General features: G+C 41.1%; 2 protein-coding genes across 5 annotated transcripts; one reads left to right on the top strand and one right to left on the bottom strand.

Moving 5' to 3' along the window:
- Positions 1-13: 13 nt before the first annotated feature.
- On the top strand, positions 14-9,221 carry LOC121713059 (interleukin-17 receptor B). 4 transcript variants are annotated; one of them, XR_006032731.1, is made up of 15 exons: positions 15-334; positions 2,231-2,255; positions 2,420-2,472; positions 2,925-2,946; positions 3,189-3,311; positions 3,418-3,527; positions 3,637-3,763; positions 3,885-3,935; positions 4,052-4,072; positions 4,184-4,204; positions 4,289-4,375; positions 4,704-4,973; positions 5,175-5,787; positions 7,685-7,689; positions 9,210-9,221. XR_006032731.1 is itself a non-coding variant. In XM_042097332.1 (13 exons), the coding sequence occupies exons 1-13, from the start codon at positions 257-259 to the stop codon at positions 5,564-5,566; spliced, it is 1,380 nt and encodes a 459-aa protein (XP_041953266.1). In that variant the 5' UTR covers positions 15-256; the 3' UTR covers positions 5,567-6,374. The 4 variants fall into 4 exon arrangements, 3 of the variants coding, with proteins under 3 accessions (XP_041953268.1, XP_041953266.1, XP_041953267.1); XM_042097332.1 differs by lacking the exons at positions 7,685-7,689; positions 9,210-9,221 and having other exon boundaries at positions 5,175-6,374; XM_042097333.1 differs by lacking the exons at positions 7,685-7,689; positions 9,210-9,221 and having other exon boundaries at positions 17-334; positions 2,423-2,472; positions 5,175-6,374.
- On the bottom strand, positions 6,848-14,182 carry actr8 (actin related protein 8). The gene is made up of 13 exons (XM_042097329.1): positions 13,698-14,182; positions 12,968-13,138; positions 12,695-12,805; positions 12,501-12,605; positions 11,902-12,075; positions 11,625-11,718; positions 10,718-10,850; positions 9,910-10,063; positions 9,674-9,769; positions 9,417-9,557; positions 8,849-9,116; positions 8,354-8,517; positions 6,848-7,115 (listed from the first exon to the last, which is right to left on the bottom strand). Exons 1-13 carry the CDS (start codon positions 13,827-13,829, stop codon positions 6,972-6,974), a joined length of 1,887 nt encoding a protein of 628 aa, XP_041953263.1. The 5' UTR covers positions 13,830-14,182; the 3' UTR covers positions 6,848-6,971.
- Between the last annotated feature and the right edge of the window lie 533 nt (positions 14,183-14,715).

Below are 14,715 nucleotides of genomic sequence, written 5' to 3'. Positions count from 1 at the left end.
TGATGTGATGAATAATATGATATTAATTCGACAAGTCACTGTTAAATCAGTAGGCTAGCTTTATGATTACGAATGACTTGATGTTCTAGCCATTTTAAAATTCTTCTCATGAATAGCCTTATCAAGTAGGCTACAGTATGAAGAAGCACTTGGAGAGAGTAGCGCACTGCAGGTCATGAGTCCACACCCACAAAGAACCTATATGATCTGTAACTCTCTCAAGTGAGTTCACTTTGCACAATCAAACTCTGGTGACATGGGGTCCCGCTGCCATTATCTTCACTGGATTTCAATATGGAATCTCATCACAGTTGTTTGGAGTTTCTCATCACCAGTAAGCTTAAATGATCCTTTAAATGAAATACTTGTAGCCCCAATTGTGTAGGCTACTCTTGTACAATGCTTAAAATGTTTAATTTTTATTTAGTGCATTGAACTATGGGACATTCCAGAATTAGAGGACATTTTGGCATTTACACTTCTTAAATAATTATTTTCTATTTTAACATTTTATGTTGAATATTTAATAAATATAGGTCATAAACTACTAAATTATACGATTTGTCAAGCTCAGGCATCAACGGTACTTTTTCCACCTCAAATGTTTTATTTGCTGTGTACATGTAGTTATACGCTACCCTGTTACAAATACAAAATGGCATGAAAAAAGTATATTTTTAAAATATTTTTCAGTAAATCCTTTTTCATTCAATAAAGGAAGTCATTTTACACCGAATAGTCATATGATTTCAGGTAAGATTGTTAATATATATTATATATGTTAATTAGACTAACTATCACAGGCTTAATTATCTTCCATTTGAACAGTGACATACAGTTTTTTTTAATAATTCCAGTATCTATTCTCAAATATGCTCAGATACATTGTGCATATAATCATATAAGCTGTTCTAAGGACTATTGATGTAATTTTTTGTGTGATAGCAAAATTACTTACCATTATTTATCCTTATTTTAATAAAAATGTTTTTGTAACAGGGTTGCAAATTGAGTCATAACATCACAAATCTGTAGAAATCCATTAGAAATTCTGATATTAGGCCTATCTATTGCAAATAATCACAAATATCTAACCAAAATGTGTTTATTTTCAGCTGTAATTGAATCTCAACATGTATTGTAGCACACTATGCTGCAATGACGCTGTACTAACAGAAGAAAATCTGGCAATTTATTTAAAATATGTAAATAATGTTTAATTATACAAATGAATTCATTTTTATAATTTAACTCAGCATATTTAATCATAAATATATCATAGTTAACAAAAAATACCCTGATAACTATGATAATAACCATGTTACTTTAATTAGAGTAACAGGGTTGTGAGTAACAGGGTTGCAAATTAATGCTAATATAGCATCTACCTTATGAACAGAAGCTAGCTGTAAAATTTAGCTATTTTACCAAGGTCAAGGACCAATGTGGTTATACAAATACAGAAAATAAAAATGATTCAACATTAATCTTAAAACATGAGTAACAGGGTTGCGTGGTTAAGCTTTACGTACTCAATTATCCCAGAAAAGTTTGAAAATATATTAAAATTGGAAGAGGACACTCACCTTTTGTCTACCCATGTTTTTTGAAAATGATTGGATGATGTCATTTCTTGTTTGTAACATGACATAATATTTTAACCCTTTATCAGCCAGGCAAAAATGGTATTGGTAACAGGGTTGCGTGCACATTTGGGGACACAACTTCATGGCACAATAAATAGTATTCAAAATATGTTATAATCAAAGAAATTCTGTTTTACAGATACAATAGATGCGTATCCACAAAATACTGCAAAAGATAATATATTAAAGACTTATTTTAGCTGTTCAATTTGGTTTAAAAGTTGGTCATCAGGAGCCGGGGACAGGATAAAAACCCCATTTTAAGGGGTGTTCCAGAACTAATCGGTATTTTTAATCATGTAAAGGAACCACTTTTCCCCAGCAGATTATTATGTTTTGCTTTATGACAGTTTCACTTGCAGGTTATATAAACATTTTTGTTATTTTGGACTTGAGTATTTGAAATATCAGGGGGGGACACCAAATGTCCTCTAATTCTGGAATGTCCCCTATATTAGGCTATTGTTGGTGTTCTTATTGTTCTTCTTGTTGTTATTAGCCTAGTTATTGTTGTTGTTGGCAATAAGGTAGGCAATGTAGGCTATGTGTTCATAAATTATTTACTAAACTTTCTTTTTTTTTAGAATATCAATTCCAGTGTCATTCTGGGTAAGTCCATTTAAAGTGTGTGTGTGTGTGTGAGAGAGAGAGAGAGAGAGAGAGAGAGAGAGATGGAGTTATGGTTGACCCATGTGGTAAACTAGTGTGCATGATGCTTTTGTTATTGATCTACTTTTCTGCTAATGGCTTGCTTTTATTTTGTCAAAAAATAGGAGGACCCCACAAGGCTGATTCAGCCATTCTTGTCTCAAGCTCTTCTCAGATAGTAAGTGCTTTTACAGTTTTCTTGGCTACACTAGCATACAGTTTTTTTCAATTGCTTAAGCACAATTTTGAAAACCTGAATTAGCAGAATGCCTTGCTTTTTTGCGAAATGTAACACTTCGGTCAAAACACTTCGGTCAAAAAGGTCAGGCTTGCTTTGTAGATGGAATTGGAATTGGAAATATACACCCACATTCCTTCCTTCTGTCAGAAATAGAAGAGAGGAGTCTGATATTTTGCTCCTTGAGTGTAAGGTTTTGCTAACTCTGGGATACTTTTAATTTTAGTGTTTAAGCAATTGTAAAAAAAACTGTAATATAAAACATTAATAGTAATATGAAAGAGAATCTAATGAAGAATATAATTCATTCTTAATAAAGCTGATTAAAAACACGTTGTGCGTAATGTTATGCAATGTGCTGCACTAAATGATTTCATGCATTCTCTATTTAGAATGTTACCTGTGGTTCTAAGGGTAAGTGTGATTTGTTGCTTTATTTTCATGTTTTGTTTACTTTTATGTAGCTTTTCTCCAGATGATAGCCTCTTTTGTTTTGACTGGATTCACACTCATAGTTTAACAAAAATCCTCAAGAACACTGAAAGCTTGATGCCTGAAGGAAATCCAGTGTAGGACACTTGACATATCTCCATCCACAATGTGCATGTTTCAATCTATTTATGAGTGAATCTCTAACACATGACTGTTCTACCCAGTGCCTCCTGGAGCCTATGAAGAGTATGAGAGCAACCCATCCGTTTTACACGATCTGAGAGTAGCGCTCATCTCCACTGACGATGGACCCATGCTAAATATATCCTGGGCTATCAAAGTAGATGGTGAGATCAGTCTGACAAAATGTATTGTATAGATACGTGTCAGTTCCATCTCCAAGTCACAGGAATACAACATACTGATACATGCCTGCTTTATTTCAATTTACAGCGAGCATTAATACTCTGATTGGACTACTGCTTGATGTGTCAGAAAAAGATATTCTTTACTGTCAGTATAACCCATCATTCAACAGTGTTTCAATAAGGGATGCAGACGTGGTATGTTGTACAGATTAAATTAATTGATTATCTCTGATGGGTCAAATTTGCTCTTCTAATATTGTTCCCATTTTACTTTTTTTGTTTGTTTGTTTTACTTCCTTCATAGCTGTGGTTCAGCTACAAAGTCCATGCTGAACCTGATGACTTCACCACCATAGTGGCATATAACTTGCCAGAACCACCATACGGATCTGGAATACTAATATCAAAATCGACATTTATATCCACTCCAGGTAGCAGCCCAGTTTGCTTTGGTCAATGATGTGTTTGGTTAGCAGTTGATACAGTGAATACATACACTAAATCTGAAACATATAATCACTCACTATCTCACGTTCATTTAATGTGTCTCAGGTTGTGACAACATCATTATGATGAACCATCACAGTTGCAGTAGATGGAAAGGTATGAGTACATTAGTGCAAATTAACAGTTGAAACTGACAATTAAACCACTAATTCAGATGTGGCTTTATAAAATGATGGTGGGATTGTTAAAATCATAAAATCCAATCATTGCAGAAACCACCAGGCAGACCACTGGTAAGTCCATTATCTATTTCCTATAATTACGGAAACATTTTCTCCTCAAAGTCATTTTTTCAATTTTATTTGTGTGTTGTTAATTACAATCTTCTTTTTTCCCTTGTAAAGCACATCCACCCACATTTAAAGGTAAGTATGTAAGTTGTCTGCCGCAGCCTTTTTTATTTGGGTTGAGATTGTGTTGACTTCATGGCTCACCTTGTCATCACGCAGTGCAAAAGGAACAGTCCAGCGCTTCTTGGATCGTGCCATTGGCCATGCTAGCCATGTTGCTGGTGTTTGCCATTGGAGTCGGCCTCTGTGAGTTTCACTGGTCCTCAGTGGGACGCCCAATGTACAGTTCTTGGCAAGCCTTTGGTTTCTCTTCTGTCATTATCTGGTATATCCTAGTATCCAATTTATACCCACTTGAAGAAAGTCAACGACAATCTCTTTTGGCCATAGAAGTGTGATCAAAACTTCAGCAATGTGATTTTTGTGGACTGCATTTATATGACACTGTTCCACTCCACTAAGCACTCTCAGCAATCAATGCTTTTAGTTACAGTAATGTCACAGTATTAATAAGTTTGTGGCTTTCTCTGTGTTTTGTGAACTATTTGTGATTCCCCCCCCCCCCCAAATTCAGATATAGGTCGCTCAAGAAGCTTGTCTAAGATGACCCCTGAGCTGGTTCCTGTGTCGGTGCTGATGGTGTACCCGGCCGTTGACGCCGTGTTCCAGCGGGCAGTGCTGGCGCTGGCTGACTTCCTGCAGAGCAGCGGCGGCTGCAGCGTGGCCATCGACGTGTGGCAGCGGGGCCGACTGGCCGAGCTGGGCCCGCTCCGCTGGCTGCACACCGTCGCCGAGAGCGCCGACAGGGTCCTCGTCGTGCTGCCTTGCCACGCCGCAGACCTCGGTACCAAAGGCTTTAAAAATGTCATCATACACACAGAAGGGCATTTACACATCATACAGACATGGAGTAGGCCTACAGAAGTAATTGAGTGATTTTAATTTAATATAAAGTTGTGATTGCAGTCACACACACTGTAGGTGTCTCTTTGCCCATTTCCCATAGATCTGTCCGACTAACCTGTGCATCTCTCCCCCATGGTAGACGAGTCCATGGGAAAGCTGCTCACTCCCTCTTGGGTTGAGCACACAGTACCCGCTTCAGCTTACGAGCTCTACCCCTTGGCGCTCAAGATGCTCAGTCATTCCAAGCTGTGGGTGGTCCACCTTGGCAAGACGACAACGAGGAGCAGCGTGCCTGTGGAGCTGATGGGCTGCCGCTCATTCGCCCTGCTCGAGGACCTCCAGAAGCTTTTCCACGGCCTCTGTGCTGGACACACGCCCGTCGGGGCCCCCTGGCTGAGGTCCTGGTGGGGTAGGGGGAAGCGTCAGCAGGACTCAGGCGCAGCTCTGGACAAACTGAAGGAGGTGGTGCAGCAGCTGGAGCAATGGGTGCAATCCAAGTCCTGCAAGACCCTCCAAATTGTCACAGTCTGAGCCATCAGACACATATGGTACATCGGGGAGGGAATGACAACACAACAACAACAACAACAAGCTTTCACTTCATGCTGACTCATTTTGTCAAAGCTATACTTTTTTCACTCTTCATGTTTCATTCATTTGACAGGACATAATATTGGGTATATGGGGCTGTTTGATATTGCAAAAATACTTCTGATTATATTATTAGCTTTCACATGCTTACACTGTTTCCAGTAGCAGTGAGTTTTAAAAAAAATGAATAAAGCTCAAAATCCTTAGAATAGCTGTTAATTCCATAATATGCATTGGGAACTCTACACATTCAATTTCAAATCAAAGCATGACCAAAATTGTTGGTCAAGCAGTGTTTGCATTTTTCTTTACAAATGTGCAGAGTATCATGAACTTCACACAAAAATTTGTTCAATGAAAATCTGTCAAACTCTGCCAAGACACTAAAAGTGTGTCATGATTGGATCACTCAGCACAGCAGGTCAATGAACCAAAACACATCAAAATCAAAAGTCTACTGATCTAAACTTGATAGAAACACAATGAGGCGAGTCAAAGAGGAGAATGCAGTGACAACCTAGGAATCTGGACTATCTGGAAAGATTTTGTAAAGAGGAATGATCTCAAATACTTTGCATGGTTTAAGGATGTCATAGGGGAGCATTACCAGCTGTTTTGTTGGCAAAGCAAAGCTAAACAAGGTATTACATATAGGGATGCCAATAATCGTGGCACTTATCTTTTTTGTTAAAAATATATATCTTTATGAAGTATTTTTGTTTGTCAGAATAAATTTGCTTTCTTTCAAGGATGGATTTTCCTCATTGTTTTCATTGTGAGATTATGATAAATCACCAAATGATGGATTTAGTCAACTTTACCAGGGGTGCCAATAATTGTGGAGGACACTGTATCCTCACATTTGCTATCAAACGGGTCATCATAATTTACGACCAGCTGCAGCTGGCTTTGCATTTTACCCGCCATACCACCTCCTGAAGCTGGTGCAGTCATTCAGCTCAGGAATAAATAAGAGGCCAAAGGGAGATAAGTCATCTGTGAATGTGCACCTCTGCACCTTCTCATGAGACTTCATGTAAAGCAGGAAGCAGAGGCTCAGGTGTCTGTTTCACCACTTTACCACTGAACTTCAAAACAGGATACTGCAGCTCTGCTTTGTGTGATAATCTGACCCCATGTGGGTGATTCATCAGATTAGGGATATTTTCGAAAATGCATTTCTGTAGAAGTCTATCAGCACAGAGAAAAATCCACACAGACTCTCAAAGCTTGATTTTTATTTATATTTTTAAACACTGTACAAAAAAACATTTTCACATCAAAAACAGGTTAAATCTCTCTCTCTCTCTGAGAGACAGACACACACACAATTTGTATACTGGAGTCACCAGACAAATGCTGCCCTCTCCCTGAGCATCCGGACCCCAAAGCGCTGCCACTCACACTGGTGAATCCACATCTCCTGGGTCGTGTCCAGACAGGCCAGCACTGCTCCGCCCTTCCAGGCTATCAGCCGTGGATCCATATCCTTGGAGAAGATCAGAAACTCAGTCAATATGACAAGGTAAACACCGGGAGAGCAAAAGACTTGTAAAAATAGTTTTAGGAGACTGGTCAATTTGTTTCTAATGTGCGTGCTGCCATCACATCTGGTGTAGCCAGTTCCATTGATTTTCTTGCCACAGGCTACACTCTGTGAATAGAACACTTACGTTGTGAACATGGTGTTGCCCCGCCGTCACAGAGTAAACACATCTGTTGTGCAATTTCATACAACCTGAGGCTTAACTGGGACACTATGGTGATTGTTAAGGTAGCCTGAATGCTAGAGGAATCTCCAAATCTTATCCCAATACAGACTGATAACCTTATTAAGGTTTTAAATGACATACACCTCAATACAGAGGCAGGCAAAACACCAGTCCTAGTGTTATTGGACCTTAGTGCAACACTGCTGATCACAACATATTACTACACAGACTAGAAGACGGAGTTTTACAGGCATAGTTATCAATTGTATCAATCAACTGTACCTCATGACCAACGTCCTTGACCTGTGGTGTTCCCCAGGGGTCAATATAATATTAGGGCCACTAGTATTAGTCCTAGTTCGATAGAATCAGCGCTGCCAGATCTGGCTAAACCTAAGGTATGCTTGTATTGAAAGATTCAGCCAGATCTGTGCAGCGCTGCCATGTCGAACACGCCCGCTGATTTGGCTATAACGGACCAGGAAGCCATGGGATTTTCTTCCAACAGATACAGGTCTTGTTATAACCTCTCTGAACGCTTTCAAAGTTTACAATACTTTGGTTTGTCTGTAGAATCACTGCATCACTGTAAGCCCATTCAGTGATGATGCAAATAAACAGTCTTGCTAAAAATGCCACCAGTTAAGGTAATTTTGTTAAATTATTGCTCTTTTATGTACTATTCCTCTTTGCTTTTGTTTATTAAATGTACTACATAAATAAACTTGCCCTGCCTTGCCTTGTTGCCTAACATGATACAGTGTTTAAGGTTGTCTGTTCGCCTTCCCCGTTTACATCCAATCTCTGGCTTACACTACATTAGTGTGTGAGAGAGAGAGAGAGAGAGAGAGAGAGAGAGAGAGAGAGAGAGAGAGAGAGAGAGAGAGAGAGAGAGAGAGAGAGAGAGAGAGAGAGAGAGAGAGAGAGAGAGAGAGAGAGAGAGAGAGAGAGAGAGAGAGAGTGAGTGAGTGAGTGAGTGAGTGAGTGAGTGAGAGAGAGAGAGAGTGTGTCATACCTTTGGTCGCGTGATGACCTCCACGTTCTCCACTACCCGGCGGAAAGATGGGGGCATCTTATTGAGGATGCGGTGCTGCAGAAACTCCTGTGCGCCATGGAACAGCAGGCCTCCCCCCACCACAAGGATGGAGCTGTACATCTTGCGTTTGGTCTCGTCAGATGCTGCAAACACACACACACACACACACACACACACACACAGTTATATAAAGGTCCATATGTTTAGAACTAGGGAGAAAATAAAGCAGTGATATGCTTTAAAAACCCTTAGGGAGCAGAGCTCTGAACATTCTAACAAAAGATTCTGTTCCGCAACAGTTTAAGCAGAGAGGGTTCAAGCGGAGCTAGTAATCAAGGATCTTTGGTTTAAGGGTCTGAAATTCCATGATGAATTCGATGATCCCAGACATTCTAGAACGTTCACGTCCAACACTCTCATCACATCAGTGTGACGGTACCTTCTGAAGTTGGAGAATGGACTGTGTCCACTTACCACAGCAGTCTATACAGTGTAGAATGGCTTTGTCCAGGCCCAGCGCTTTTCCCTCAAACTGCGACATGGCCGTCCTGCGGGACAGCAGCGCTGAGGGCGAGTCTTCCACCTCTGAGCCGCCCATCAGGCATTCTCCCTGGCCATGGCCCAGTTCCACCTCCTGGCCATGAAGGCCCCGCTCAGACGGCTCGCCGCCCTGGCTGCTGGACTCGCCCTCAAAGCCCAGCGGTTTGGGCAGAGACTTCCGCTCAGCGGTGGCTTTGGACGACTAAGAAGGGAAGAGGGAGAGGAGATAAATAAAGATAAAATTCATTTTTAAAGCGAAGTGAGCAAATATGTATCACTATGTTTCCATATAAAGTTTCCATACATGGTATAGATCTAACTGAATTAGTGAGTGTAATGAGAATGGATGATGTTAATAAACCGAGAGGAAGAGTGTTGGAGGCTAAGTAGAATAGAAGTACTAAGAGGCCAAGAGTGATTCGGGACGTAGGGTACAAACAGGCAGAGATAGTATGGTGTATGTCTGTGTGTGTCTGTGTGTGTGTGTGGTGCCTGTCATTACCTGGTCTTGTTTGCTCTGGGTGGACAGCAAGTAGTGCTCGTCGTGAGGATCTTCAGAGTCCCCCTGTGCCCGCTGCTGCAGCGAGGTCATCTTCTGGCCCACAATGCCAAACGTAGCTGGGTAGAACAGAGCCATGGGGGCCTGTGACAGCGCAGGAAGGAAGCGTCAGACATTCCATCACTCAGGCAACACAATACAACATCCCCTCACACTCCCGCATGGATTTTAGCATGACAAAGGCCCGATCCTCTAACTACCTGAAGTTTCTCATCCCCAAGACGGCACTGATACAGGAGCACTGGGGATTCTGGGAAACGTGTGCGAAACTCATGGTCCTGGAGTCCAGAAATATCCTACAATGTGGGGAAATTGAAATGTGTGATATAACACAAATAACAGCAAACACACATTGTGCATGTACTAGTGTCTAGCAGCACAAGTTAGTCTGTGTTTATGATCCAAGTCTAAAATGCATATAGAGTGCGAGTCCTACCTGGTCCAGGTGGCAGAAGGTCTCTTTGAGCTGCTGCAGAAGCATGCAGTCCATGCGGTTGGTCAGCTGGCAATCCCTGTAGGGGAAGCCTGCCCGCTGCAGCAGCCAGAAGAAGCATCGTGTCACATCAGAGCCTCCATACGCCAGGCACAGCCTAGATGGGCGAGCACACACACACACGATTCTGAAAAAACAAATACTAACCGAATGTTGTGATTCTATGATTTAGAAAAAGCCCAGCACACAGGAAACAAAACCCTGTACAAACACTCCAAACATCAGATTACAGGCCACGCAGGACAGGTGTAGAGACAAGCTAAGAAAAAAAAAGAATCTGATGCAGATTCTAAGCAGAGGTAGAAAGCGGTAGTCAATAAGGCTAGGTATTGCCTGCAAACTCTCAATGCCATACTGATCACGATGCAGAGGCTACGATACGGTGTGCATCATGATAGAGGGGCCACGACACAAATACACGTCGATTCTGAACAATTACCATGTTCATAGCCGAATTCACTGCAACGACTGCTCTTTATAATTCTATATAACAGCACAGGCTAAACCTTAAGGTTCACACAACATAAACACTTCAATACCACAGAGATCCACAGATCACAGAGAAATGTCATAATTCTCCTAAAACTTACAATGACCTTTTCTGTTGTCTCTAATGCTTTTAGTTTTTTTTTTTTGTATGCCGTGTCGATAGAGCAGCATCTGTATCAATCCGTAGCGATACGCGAGTACATTGTGATATATCGCAAAATATCCATATTATTTTGTGCACAGCCCTAGTAGTCACACACACCTGGAGCTCCGATGAGACACCCCATCCTCCACACAGCACAGGCTGGTCTTCTGGTCACCCACGTCCACCACGCAGGCACTGCTCAGCCCACTGCCGTAGGTGGCACATACCGACTCCTGGTGCACCACGATAGCTTCACAGAGGGTGAGCTTATGGTTATGGTTAAGATATTTGGCCAAAGCGACTTACAGTAGCTTTTTTACAGTAGAGTTTTCTTAGTAACCATATGAACATAAAACATACAAACGTATTTAATACAAGCTTATCATCGGCTGCATGGACAGGTGCATATGTGCAGTAATTTCAAATACAAAACATAGTTGGCAACCACATTTTAGGAAATGTGACAAGCCAGCCATGCACACATACACAAACCAGTTGATGGACAATGGACAGTAGATTGTTGTCGAAATATGCAAAGCTATTTGTAATTGTAAGGGAACCTATGATCAAATGTCTACTTGAGGGTGTTTGAGCGTCAAAATAAATGCAAACATCATTGAAATAGAGGCAGGGATGCCATCTAGTGTTTTGAGTGTATACTGCATCAACAAGTTTGGACTCAAATGGTCGCTGGATAACTGATGTGACATGTAAGCAATTACCGCAGTGGTCAAACACATTGTTTTTCTGAAAGGATCTGCAGCAAACATACCATAAGGAAATACAAGAGACACGCTTCCTGTGTTTGATAAAAAAAAAAAAAGGCAAATCTGTTCAGATTGTATTTCAATCATCTCTTCAGTTGCTCTCATGGTAATGTATTAGATCCAATTGCTTTACATTATGGCAAGTTTACAGCAGATTGTTTTACAGAAACAATGGTTTTGAACACTGCTGTGATCTAATAACTCATTTAATCATGCACTTGATAAATGCACAGATCTCTCTGTAATGGGTTTCTTACCTGAGAATCCAATGTTATTCAGTAACATGTTAACCATCTCCTTGACATGCTGTCTGTTGTAGATGTCAGGGACAAGCAGGATGCATCTGTGATACTTATGCAAAACCAAACAATATGAGTACCTGTGTATAATATCAATATTTACACCTGTATTGTACACATGTATACCATCAGCATCATTCAGATCCTAGTGAGTTCCAGATACATTCCAAAATGTTCATTTTAACCTTGTGTTTATGTTAGAATACCAGGTGAGGTTCTCTCTGCTTCATCATACCTTAAGGTCCTTCAGAGGGATTTCCAGAAGTTTCTGGATAGCATGGGACCAGATGGCCTCTAGATCAGCAAGGACAGCAGTCAGTGACCCGCCCGGACCCCCGTGGATGTTGAGCTGCCCCCTGCATATTGGCCAGTGGAGGTTATAGCTGTCTGTTGGGTTCACATACAGGGCCTATTACAAAGAAAGAAAAATAACAAGACGGAAGCCATTTAATACATGCCTGGAGTAATGTAATATGTTACATTTGTTTTAAGTAGCTGGCATAACATTAACTCAAAAAAGTGGTATTCCAAAATGTCAGTAGGAGCCTTGGTGAAATCCAACACGTCATTGCCTCTCAACAATTTCTCAATGTTTTTCTCAAAGTTCTTTCACTGCATAATACTGTTATGGTGCAGACACCCAGAGCAAGCTGATGAGTCTGTGGACAGTTCTATAGCAGAGAGCAAGCTTCAGACCTATGTCTGGAGTCACAGCATCTCAGCTCCCCCAGTGGGATGCAGCAAGAACTTGTCACTCTGATCTCCATGACTACGTAGGTCGTACATACTTAGTACACTTCACAAGGTCAAAGGTCAGCAATGCCCTTCTCTTACCTCCTCCCCAACCAAATAGTCTGGCTTGTGGCTTGTGTTTGTCCACTTCACCCTGGCAGTAGGATCCAGCACGGCGGGCCGAATCTGTCTGTTGTAAGCCCTTGCCTATGACATGGAATTGACAGAAAGCAACAACTTACAAGATGTCCAAAAACAAACCCTCCCCTGCCCCAGTACTGAGACTAGACACCCACCTGTTCTGCAGATACTGGCGTTCGTCTAACTCCATTCGACATTTTCTTTGACCAGATGGCTTGATCCACCATTTTGATGCCATTTTGTCTCTGCTCGTTACTTTCTGGTTTCTTGACATTAAATGTGGTCAGGTGGAAGACAGACGACAAAGAGAGAAAGAAACTGATATGAAAGTGGACGTGGTGGAAGACTTTTGAATTGTGTCCCAAATAGACTGTTAATGGTTTCTGTTCACAGGTAGTCTGGTGTAAGTTGTTTTTTCAGACACTTACATTCAGTCCATCCCTCAAGAGCCAGCGGTCCTCATGTCGAGACTGACCAGGTTGTTTATGTCTTCGGGCGATGACGTGCGGAACGATCACTGGCAGGGTGTCTGTGGCTCGACCTATTCTCAGGCTTTTGGATCCAGGATGGATCACAACAATGGAGGTGGTTTGTATAGGCTTGAGAGGGAAATACAACATTGCATTTAACGACCAATAGACAAAATTAGCTCTAATAGTGAAAAGCATTTCATTAGGCTGGCAATGCTTTAACTACTGAGGGCAGAACAAGCCTCTGAATCGCTGACTAGACAAATACAGAGATCAGATAAGCGAAGGCTAGGCTACAGTATTATATTCTAAGTCTACAGTTGCTACTGTTGGTGTGCTTTACTACTAACAATAAGCGTCATTTTTAAAAACAGACGCACAGACACAGACACACTTTGGCTGGGTATTATATGGGTCTGGTCTACCGTTATAGATTAGTCTCTAGTGGTTGCACTTGACACACCTTATTACATCGTAAAAGACCTCAAAATTCTGACTTAGTATCTCAAAATGTAAATAGTCTACCTCATAATTTTGACTGTGTAGCATACATCAGAACTTTGACCTATTTTTGTCTCAAGACAGGAAACTGGGCTTCTATACAATATTGTGCTTACTGCTTTCATTGAAATATAGATGATGTGTGCTAGAACAAGCACGCTAATCAAGATGTAAATGTTTAGCCTACCTCTTGCAAAGGCTCTGCAATAGCGGCTGGGACAATCGGTCTTTTCACGCCACGCTGTTCCTTTTCTTTATCCTTCTCTCGTTCTTTTTCTTTCTCTTTTCCATTCTCTTGCTCTCTCTCTGCTTGAGTCATTTGGTTAAAGTGTTAATAAGACGATTGTAAAATTACAGTCACGGTGAGAAGCAAATAAGTACTGTCACACTCTGACAATTCGTGGAGCGTGCTACGAGCTCATAGTAGCCATGAAAGAAATTAACAGAGCCACTCTGTAAGACTCGAATAGGGAGAAGTGAAGCCGACTTGATCCAATTTCCTGGGCACTGCTCGTACGGTTCAGCTTCAGTTTGGTGACGCCTGAAACACGATAAAGCTTTAAACGCTTCAGATGTAAAGTTATTTGATGTCAAATGGACGACGGTCATCAGCCTCCGAACGTTCCTGGAACTTCCCAAAACATTGCATGCTAGAGGTTGGCCAAACAAATGTTTCGCGGAGTTGAATTTCACTGGACAACTGTGCGTGTAACCAAGGACTTGTAACTTTGTAACTTCAGAAAGGGCTGTCTCGTTGCCTACTAACATACTAAGAGAACGTTGCAATTAGCTCTGTTTTCAGATAAACTATACATTTCAGCTCTACAAAAACATTGAAACTGCTCAACATTAATAAGCCGAAGCACTTCGGGATGGGGTTTTCCCTTCGCCAAGAGAGAACACTTCAATACTTCAGGAACCAATATGCTACCTGTACTTTGTGCCACTATGATCTCGCACGTTTTCAAAAAATACATCAATGTACAAATTGATCGCCAGAATTGTCAGATATGGTTTTAGACATAGACTGTATAGTCTATGGTTTTAGATGGAAAGGAAATAATTTGTATCCTCAGCCTGCATTGCAAAATAGGAACTCTGCAATATGATTATGCCAGTTAGGGTTTATCTTCCTTAATTACAATGTAAGAGACAATTGGCCTTATTTCATTCACTGAAAACCTCTCAATATATCTCTGAAATGT

Source organism: Alosa sapidissima, chromosome 7 (genome assembly GCF_018492685.1).
Source record: "Alosa sapidissima isolate fAloSap1 chromosome 7, fAloSap1.pri, whole genome shotgun sequence".
Taxonomy (NCBI): Eukaryota; Metazoa; Chordata; class Actinopteri; order Clupeiformes; family Clupeidae; genus Alosa; species Alosa sapidissima.
Note: the sequence above shows the minus strand (reverse complement) of the source record. Positions and strands in the feature narration are given on the sequence as shown.

What these genes read in the sequence shown, in the direction of transcription:
- LOC121713059 (XM_042097332.1), top strand. Translation starts at nt 257, where the DNA reads ATGGGGTCCCGCTGCCATTATCTTCACTGGATTTCAATATGGAATCTC. An exon ending in TTTGGAGTTTCTCATCACCA is followed by an intron (nt 335 to 2,230) that starts GTAAGCTTAAAT and finishes CTTTTTTTTTAG; the next exon opens with AATATCAATTCCAGTGTCAT. An exon ending in CAGTTGCAGTAGATGGAAAG is followed by an intron (nt 3,936 to 4,051) that starts GTATGAGTACAT and finishes CAATCATTGCAG; the next exon opens with AAACCACCAGGCAGACCACT.
- actr8 (XM_042097329.1), bottom strand. Translation starts at nt 13,829, where the DNA reads ATGACTCAAGCAGAGAGAGAGCAAGAGAATGGAAAAGAGAAAGAAAAA. An exon ending in TTGCAGAGCCTTTGCAAGAG is followed by an intron (nt 13,139 to 13,697) that starts GTAGGCTAAACA and finishes TTCCCTCTCAAG; the next exon opens with CCTATACAAACCACCTCCAT. An exon ending in ACTATTTGGTTGGGGAGGAG is followed by an intron (nt 12,076 to 12,500) that starts GTAAGAGAAGGG and finishes TCTTTGTAATAG; the next exon opens with GCCCTGTATGTGAACCCAAC.